Source organism: Cydia fagiglandana, chromosome 25 (assembly GCF_963556715.1).
Source record: "Cydia fagiglandana chromosome 25, ilCydFagi1.1, whole genome shotgun sequence".
Taxonomy (NCBI): domain Eukaryota; kingdom Metazoa; phylum Arthropoda; class Insecta; order Lepidoptera; family Tortricidae; genus Cydia; species Cydia fagiglandana.
The window spans coordinates 11,099,597-11,109,245 of record NC_085956.1 but is presented as its reverse complement, the minus strand read 5'-3'; the positions used below and the strand labels follow the sequence as shown (position 1 = coordinate 11,109,245).

Genomic DNA, 9,649 nt, shown 5'->3' with positions numbered 1-9,649 from the left:
TATGGAAATAATCGGTTATTAACCGAAACCGCGGTTATTTCCATACAAAAAATAACCGATTTGCATTCCCTATTACAGATACATTTAATAAAATTCTTTATTTCAGGCCAATTTGCCCATAAATTGTTAGTTATGTACAGATAGACCGGGAGATAGTGACACATTTTACTGGATCATTTGTACCAGTATGGCGGTTCGTCAGGGGTCTAAGCACGTAATGAAGGAAAGAAAAATTATGGTCATAGCGCTGGTACCGGCGGCCCAATCGCGTGGGCGTTAGTCGAACGTGTCGGATAAAATACGAGTGTCGAACGATTTGTACCACAAAAATCCTCGTATTTTCCGATAGTCCATAAAAAAGAAGTAGGCGGTAGCGTAATGCCATACTTCTCCGGTGTGACTTACAGCCCGCCATACTGAGGCGAACACATGGCATCTCAAAATCGTCCATTCGTGCTTGCGCAAACATGCCTGACGCACTGCAAAAGCGTGGTAGCCCCAACAGCATCCTGAACATTTGCAACCATGTGCAGCAAGTCAAATAATACTTTAGACAGAGATATCTTTAGATTAGACAGGTCATCGCCCCCGTCCATCTTATTTAATTGTGCCCGGAATGACCGTCAGATCCGATTGCGCTTTTATGGCGGGGGTGGCAGTCATCAGACACTTCGAGGGTCATCCTTAAGTCAATTTGGAGTTTTAGGCTCATTAATGAACCTGCCCTTTGGGCTGTAACTGTTTCAATTTTATGCCATCAAGTCAAGTGTATCAATTGGGTAATAAAAAATTGTCCAAAATGTCGATTTATTCTGGATTATAGCGACCCACCGCTTTGCACAGATTACAAAAAACCTTAACAATTCAGCTAAGCCTTCCTCAAGAATGATTCTATTGATGTGTGACGGATTTTACCTACAATGGCAATAGGCGGAATTCTCCGACAGCGAGAGTCAAACATAAATACCTATAGCTATAGGTTTAGGTGTAAGCACATAATAAATAATAGTACTAGGTACAGAAGACCCACTCAGTGGCGTAGCTAGGGGCGGGGGGCGGCGGGGGCGGTCCGCCCCGGGTGACCGACCCTGACCATCAGTAGTGCCACCTATAAACTTTTTTCGTAAAATCATTCAAATTGAAAGCGATGGAGTACTTAAATCCTGAGCTATTTAACATAAGTTACAATTACTCTTTTTACAATTTTGATTGAATTTTGGGGTGACACCCACAATTTCCGCACCGGGTGTCACCCATGCTAGCTACGCCACTGGACCCACTCTCTAACAAAACGCGTCTGTTACGATCAGGACAGATATGACCGCTAAGTGGCGACAGCGCCACGCGCGGTTTATGGCTAGCCACCAAAATTGGTTTGGAACGGATGTACCTACTTCTACCTGTAGTAAAGCGACGAAATCGCGGAGTGAGCCACAAGGGATTTCCACTTATTACAAGTTACGAGCTTTCGATAAACAGGGCTGGTGTAAGTGTATTGTTAAACTCTAGAGCTTTAGTTCCGTCCTTGTACCGGGAGGAACACTTCAGAATAAACTTGCTTTAAAATGTTTTTACCTACTTTTTTACTTTGGCTCACGAGTGTAATCCTGTAAGTATGAGTACATAAATATAATTAAAGCCCGCGTGCGTGCGTCCGCTCCGTGCACTCGCCCACGCCAGCGGACGGCCTAATGGCTCCTCTACACGATGGGCCAGCGCCGGCCACTCCCAGCCATGCGGTAGAATGAGATAGCAATATCACTTGCTCCCTCTAACGCATAAACGCGTCCCTTGGAGTGGCCGGCGTTGGCCCATCGTGTAGAGGAGCTATAAGATATCATCCAGTTCACCTTCGAAAGTTTAAACAACTGAGAGAAACTGACTGACAGTTATGTTGTAGGTACTTTGATATTCTTGAAATAAATAAAAAGAAAGTGACTAATTGAAAACAAACATATAATATTACTGATACATCTGTACAAACGTGAGTGAATATAATAAATAAACAATACAAAAAAAGTTACAGCAACTTATATAAGAATCTCCCCGATTCTTCGCCAACCTCCAGCTCCGATCTCCTTCGAAATCCACTCAAAATACGATGTGACATTCGTAAAAATGGCCACCTTGTTGTCACAATCGTTCGGCGCCAGCCTCAGCACCCCTAGCACACGATCTCTGGGGGTGAAGATCGGCCCAAACTCGGTCACAAAGCAGTCAGTCTCGTGTGTCATGTTGACGCATAGAAGTGTGTCGTCTAGCGTGAAACCGTACAGTTCGTAGCAGATGCTTGGGTCGACTAGTTCGACGTCGTATAGGTCCATGTCGGTGGTGAGGTATGTGCGGCGGTCCATGGTGACTATGGTCTTCCAGACGCTGGCTTGGATCTGTGAATAATAAATGGTGTTAGGGAAGTATGGGTGTACCTGTCACTTCGAAATTGGGGTCCGCGTGCGGACGCGAAGTCGTAGAAGAATACCAGTAGTCGTCCGGTTGCGGGTGTCTATAGTCAGACCGTAAAAAGTCTGCAGCGATTTTGATAGCCTAGCCTACGCAAGTGTCATTTTAAACGTCAAACTTCTATCAAATTATGACGTATAAATAACACTTACGCTGCGTGGGCTATCAAATCCGCTGCAGACTTTTATTGGTGCGACTATATTGGCGTGTATATTCTGAACTCCACTGGTAAAGAAGACAGGCGCAGGTATGTCCATGTCCTTGTTGACCTGGCCTAGAGCTATGTCGTCCCACGGCACGGTGCTGCTGGCGATGTAGCGGCGCACCTTCCACTCAGGATGGGGTGTTGGTCCGGTTGCGTCTATTGGTGTACCTTCGGAACTCCACTGGTAAAGAAGACAGGCGCAGGTATGTCCATGTCCTTGTTGACCTGGCCTAGAGCTATGTCGTCCCACGGCACGGTGCTGCTGGCGATGTAGCGGCGCACCTTCCACTCAGGATGGGGTGCTGGTCCGGTTGCGTCTATTGGTGTACCTTCGGAACTCCACTGGTGAAGAAGACAGGCGCAGGTACGTCCATGTCCTTGTTGACCTGGCCTAGAGCTATGTCGTCCCACGGCACGGTGCTGCTGGCGATGTAGCGGCGCACCTTCCACTCAGGATGGGGTGTTGGTCCGGTTGCGTCTATTGGTGTACCTTCGGAACTCCACTGGTAAAGAAGACAGGCGCAGGTATGTCCATGTCCTTGTTGACCTGGCCTAGAGCTATGTCGTCCCACGGCACAGTGCTGCTGGCGATGTAGCGGCGCACCTTCCACTCAGGATGGGGTGCTGGTCCGGTTGCGTCTATTGGTGTACCTTCGGAACTCCACTGGTGAAGAAGACAGGCGCAGGTACGTCCATGTCCTTGTTGACCTGGCCTAGAGCTATGTCGTCCCATGGCACAGTGCTGCTGGCGATGTAGCGGTGCACCTTCCACTCAGGATGGGGTGCTGGTCCGGTTGCGTCTATTGGTGTACCTTCGGAACTCCACTGGTAAAGAAGACAGGCGCAGGTATGTCCATGTCCTTGTTGACCTGGCCTAGAGCTATGTCGTCCCACGGCACGGTGCTGCTGGCGATGTAGCGGCGCACCTTCCACTCAGGATGGGGTGCTGGTCCGGTTGCGTCTATTGGTGTACCTTCGGAACTCCACTGGTGAAGAAGACAGGCGCAGGTACGTCCATGTCCTTGTTGACCTGGCCTAGAGCTATGTCGTCCCACGGCACGGTGCTGCTGGCGATGTAGCGGCGCACCTTCCACTCAGGATGGGGTGTTGGTCCGGTTGCGTCTATTGGTGTACCTTCGGAACTCCACTGGTAAAGAAGACAGGCGCAGGTATGTCCATGTCCTTGTTGACCTGGCCTAGAGCTATGTCGTCCCACGGCACAGTGCTGCTGGCGATGTAGCGGCGCACCTTCCACTCAGGATGGGGTGCTGGTCCGGTTGCGTCTATTGGTGTACCTTCGGAACTCCACTGGTGAAGAAGACAGGCGCAGGTACGTCCATGTCCTTGTTGACCTGGCCTAGAGCTATGTCGTCCCATAGCACAGTGCTGCTGGCGATGTAGCGGTGCACCTTCCACTCAGGATGGGGTGCTGGTCCGGTTGCGTCTATTGGTGTACCTTCGGAACTCCACTGGTAAAGAAGACAGGCGCAGGTATGTCCATGTCCTTGTTGACCTGGCCTAGAGCTATGTCGTCCCACGGCACGGTGCTGCTGGCGATGTAGCGGCGCACCTTCCACTCAGGATGGGGTGTTGGTCCGGTTGCGTCTATTGGTGTACCTTCGGAACTCCACTGGTAAAGAAGACAGGCGCAGGTATGTCCATGTCCTTGTTGACCTGGCCTAGAGCTATGTCGTCCCACGGCACGGTGCTGCTGGCGATGTAGCGGCGCACCTTCCACTCAGGATGGGGTGCTGGTCCGGTTGCGTCTATTGGTGTACCTTCGGAACTCCACTGGTGAAGAAGACAGGCGCAGGTACGTCCATGTCCTTGTTGACCTGGCCTAGAGCTATGTCGTCCCACGGCACGGTGCTGCTGGCGATGTAGCGGCGCACCTTCCACTCAGGATGGGGTGTTGGTCCGGTTGCGTCTATTGGTGTACCTTCGGAACTCCACTGGTAAAGAAGACAGGCGCAGGTATGTCCATGTCCTTGTTGACCTGGCCTAGAGCTATGTCGTCCCACGGCACAGTGCTGCTGGCGATGTAGCGGCGCACCTTCCACTCAGGATGGGGTGCTGGTCCGGTTGCGTCTATTGGTGTACCTTCGGAACTCCACTGGTGAAGAAGACAGGCGCAGGTACGTCCATGTCCTTGTTGACCTGGCCTAGAGCTATGTCGTCCCATGGCACAGTGCTGCTGGCGATGTAGCGGTGCACCTTCCACTCAGGATGGGGTGCTGGTCCGGTTGCGTCTATTGGTGTACCTTCGGAACTCCACTGGTAAAGAAGACAGGCGCAGGTATGTCCATGTCCTTGTTGACCTGGCCTAGAGCTATGTCGTCCCACGGCACGGTGCTGCTGGCGATGTAGCGGCGCACCTTCCACTCAGGATGGGGTGTTGGTCCGGTTGCGTCTATTGGTGTACCTTCGGAACTCCACTGGTAAAGAAGACAGGCGCAGGTATGTCCATGTCCTTGTTGACCTGGCCCAGAGCTATGTCGTGCCACGGTACTGTGCTCGTGGCAGTGTATTCGGGGTGCACCTTCCACTTCAAGATGGGGTGGGTGTTCGTGCGGTTTTGGATGTAGTCGCGGTAGAGGAGCGTTCGGTCGTTGTGCTCTGGTAGTCGAAGATAAAATTATGTAATTAACAGTTTTGAATGATTCACGGTTCCTTTGCGTAGACATATCGACCGGGGATGCATCATGCGTCTTATTCACGGGTAACTGAAGATAGCGGGTGGGTTACCCGTGAACAATTGAAGGGATGTTTACAAAAACAACATAACTGACTACACTGGTTGACACCTGAACAGATTAACAAAATGTTCTTAAAAAAGTGTCACCCGCGCGCCAATACCCTTCGATTAAGAACGAACTGCGTCGAAATATCGGGAGCTCGAAAACAATACAAAAAATCACGATCCATATCCTGGTCGATATAAGTATAATTTTTTATTAGCGACTCTATAAAACTGATAAGATAAAAATGTATTTAAATATAACAGGCTCCCATGAGCGTTCACAAAATGCCGGGATAGCGTGATGAAGAATAAGACTGTACATATGTTATATAAGTGATACTTGGTTGGTTGCAGTGCGCAGCAGTGACGATCCACCCCGTGGCGATGAGGCTCCCGAAACAGCTGAAAACCCAGCCCTCTGATTTGTTGGTAATATTTAGAGTTATTATGGCGGTGAGGTATGGATATCTGTGGAAAGAGTTTCTATTATGTACAGTCAGCTGCGGCGGTGGCACGGTCGGTATCCTTGGCTTGTTGAGCGGTCATTTTGAAGTACTGATTTTTTTAATGTAGGTGCAAAGGGTTATTAACCCATAGAAACTAAATTTCACTGGCGCCAACTACTGGTAATGTGCGGACGTAAGAATACCAATTTGTGACACCAGTATTCGCGTTTGAGGGCATTTATTTTATTTTAGAGCGCTCAAATATCACCATAAATCTGAAAGTGGCCAAATTGGTGTTTGCGTCTGCAGTTCTGCACCACCTGATTTGATACGACAATATAATCAGATTGACGAAAATTGTCCCCGTTTGGACTGCCTTAACCCTTTACCAGGCTGACAGTTCAAATACGTTTTTGGCAATCATTTTCGGTACAAGCTTTTATCGCTGACTTACTTATACTTATCCTTTTTTTCACAGGCAACTAATACTCATCGAGACAATTCTAAAAACCCCAAACACAATTAGGTTTCGTTGTTTTATCACAGAGTTCCTATGGCCACCTCCGGTCTCCATCATCAGATCAACTCGACGACACCATAATATTGCATTGTCACCCGACTTACGTATGTATGAAGAATTTCAGCTCAATCGGAAACAGGGAAGTGGATCAAATTTAACTTGCAAGATTTGATTACAGACAGACAGACAGACAGACAACGGTCAGGTGAAACTAAATAAAAGCTTGTAAAAATGACAATCGAATGTGTCTTACTGATCGTAATTAGAACACATGTTTGAAGTCCCGTTTGTGGGAAATATATATCCCTTGGCCTGGTAATGGGCTAATGGGGTTGGCCGGTCAAGATGGCGCCATCGGTCAAAGTATTAAGCAGATGGCCCTAGAATTGTGTCAAATTTTCGTTTTTTTAATGCTTTGGATGCCAGCTCTTTAAGCCAAATCTAATAGAAAAAGTGGCAAGCTATGATGGCGCCATCTATGCAAACCTTTGACAGTTGCCAAGCCCATTAGGTTACTATCATCTTATGGCACCAAAGACCAGAGGCGGATTTGCTGCTTTTGCCGCCCTAGGCCCCAGCACTATAGCCGCCCCTTTCGCAGCACCCATCATACTGACAACATTTTAAGTTCTTTCTTGTTATCATCAGCGAATTTCTTGTCATAATTTGCCGCTAATGGCGCTAATTTTTGCCGCTCTAGGCCCGGGCCTCAGGGCAAATCCGCCACTGCCAAACAGGCTGTTTTTAGTGTTTTTACGATAAACTCACCGTTGGGACGCAGTTGAAGAGCGGCTCGTATCATTCCGAGCACCTACATCCGTGAGCTTCAGCACTGGAAGACCAATATATTTAACCGGAGGCAATGGTATCTTAACATTAGCTACTATGGCGAACTTTATGATGGAGAAGAGGGCGAACAGGGACAACACTGTGCCGAAGCCGATGGCTAGGTATACTGGTTTCATGGCGGCTTGGTAAACCAAGCTTAAGCTTGGTTTAATAATTTCACATAGGGTCGTTGGTAGGGAAGGTAGAGATTGTTATGGTTTTTGACATGATCTTTTGACATCATTTTGACGTACAGATTAATAAATAACAGAGAAAAGAGTTCCAAATTATATGAGAAACATTTTCAAAGGTCTCTGTAAGGCCCTATCCGGACGAGCGATTTTACAACGCGCGTTAAAAAAGCGTTTGATAGACACAAACGGATACATGACATCAAGCGTTGCTGGATTTTCTTCAACTTTAAGCGTTGGTGGTTAAATTGAATTTAGCGTACGGAGACGGATTCCAGCGTTTTTTTTAACGTGCGTTGAAAAAACACTCGTTGTAAGGCGTCGGGAAGTGACGACTCGAGTCGAAGTGGTCGCCATGGTCGAAATCAGCCGGAAGGATTATCATCATCATCGTGGCAATGAGGCCTTTTAATCTCATCTCTACCTATTTTTCTCTGTCACTCTAATTACGCCTTCGTTGGAGTAAAAGAGAAAGATCCCCGCAATTTGCGAATTTCGGTTTTCGCGGTAGCCGCTCTGATACTCGTATGTACAATCGTAATACTTATATTATAACATCTTAAGGTATCTTAAGATACCTTGCTATAAGATATCGTAATATACCAAAATATATATTGTAAGTAGCTTCCTGTGTGTCCTCTGTCAAATATGCCTTGCTATAAGATATGTTTTGGTGTATTATATTATCGCTCCATTAATGATTTCCTAGTGAAAGGTAGCTGAGTTGTGGAACTACATAAAATTAATTTATATATTACATATTTACTTACTTAACATAATGTAAATCAGCTTCATGTAGCCAGGCCTTCTGACCATAATAACCACAACTATAGGAACAAATAAAAAACAAATTTAGCCTAATATAGATGACGACCCAATAAGATTCAAGAAATACTTAGGGATTTATTGTTGATCCATCTAAGGTTCAAGCTAATTAAATTTATTAAATGACGTTTACCTGTGACTGTGACCTATCACTACAGTTTTAATAACAAAACTTCCGCGAGAAACATACATATTAAATATATTAATAATAAAAACGGGTCACTCACGTATTTTAAGTCGAAAAACGCTCGACATGTTTCACTCCGTACCCGTGTCCGTCCGTGTGTCGTGTGTCCGTGTTTTTAACCGACTTCCAAAACCCAAAGGAGGAGGTTATCAATTCGGTTGTATGTTTTTTTTTTTATTTTTTTTTTTTTATTTTTTTTATGTTTGTTACTCCATATCTCCGTCATTACTGGACCGATTTTGAAAATTCTTTTTTTGTTTGTATGTATATGCATACAGATTGGTCCCGTTTTTGTCAAAATCCAGTTCTGATGATGGGATCCATGAGGAATCGAGGGAACTCTTCAAATCTTAAAGGCATACATATCGTGATTTTTGTGTTTTAATCAACAAATCAAGCATATACATTCAAAAACGTGACACTTGATGAAGTGGAACTGCTGATGATGATCAGAACGGAACTCTTCAACGACGCATAGTTCACCTTTGGCGATTTGTCCTCTTCTTTATGTTTGTTAAGCAAGTTAAGTTTTTAAGCCACATTTTTGTCAAGCTTGAGTTCTCATGATGGGATCCATGAGAAATCGAGGGAACTCCTCAAATTTTAAAAGCATGCGTATAGAAATTTTTGTAATTTCATCAGAAAATCAAGCATTTTCATTAAAAACTGTCGCATTAGATGAAGTGGAACTGCTGATGATGATCAGAACGGAACTCTTCAACGACGCATAGTTCACGCTTGGCGATTTGTCCTCTTCGTTATGTTTGTTAAGCAAGTTTAGTTTTTAAGCCACATTTCTGTCAAGCTCGAGTTTTGATGATGGGATCCATAAGGAATCGAGGGAACTCCTCAAATCTTAAAGGCATACGGATAGAATTTTCTGTGTTTTCATCATAAAATCAAGCATTTACATTAAAAACTGTCGCATTTGAAGAAGTGGAACTGCTGATGATGATCAGAACAGAACTCTTCAACGACGCATAGTACACGTTTGGTGATTTCGAATTTCGATTTTGACTTGGACTGGGACCCGGACTCGTACCCGGATCCGGTTCGGACCCGGACCTGGACTCGGACTCGGATCCGGACTCGGACTCGGACTCGGACCGGGACTCGGACCCGGACTCAGACCCGGACCCGGACTCGGACCGGGACTCGGACCCGGACTCGGGCTCAGAGACCCGGACCTTGACCCGGAAAACCACTATGATACCTAAACTAAATAAACCGCTATGATTACCTACCAT

At 46.4% G+C, this 9,649-nt stretch overlaps 1 protein-coding gene across 1 annotated transcript; it reads right to left on the bottom strand.

Moving 5' to 3' along the window:
• Positions 1-1,900: 1,900 nt before the first annotated feature.
• LOC134676982 (kallikrein-8-like) lies at positions 1,901-8,216 on the bottom strand. Its single transcript, XM_063535357.1, has 5 exons — positions 8,161-8,216; positions 7,140-7,203; positions 5,746-5,873; positions 5,088-5,281; positions 1,901-2,387 (listed from the first exon to the last, which is right to left on the bottom strand). The coding sequence occupies exons 1-5, from the start codon at positions 8,204-8,206 to the stop codon at positions 2,031-2,033; spliced, it is 789 nt and encodes a 262-aa protein (XP_063391427.1). The 5' UTR covers positions 8,207-8,216; the 3' UTR covers positions 1,901-2,030.
• Between the last annotated feature and the right edge of the window lie 1,433 nt (positions 8,217-9,649).

Coding starts and splice junctions, on each gene's coding strand:
- LOC134676982 (XM_063535357.1), bottom strand. CDS start 8,206: ATGGTCAGAAGGCCTGGCTACATGAAGCTGATTTACATTATGTTAA. Junction 5,874..7,139: donor TCTTCAACTGCGTCCCAACG/GTGAGTTTATCG, acceptor CTCTTTCCACAG/ATATCCATACCTCACCGCCA. Junction 2,388..5,087: donor TTACCAGTGGAGTTCCGAAG/GTACACCAATAG, acceptor TATTATTCACAG/ATCCAAGCCAGCGTCTGGAA.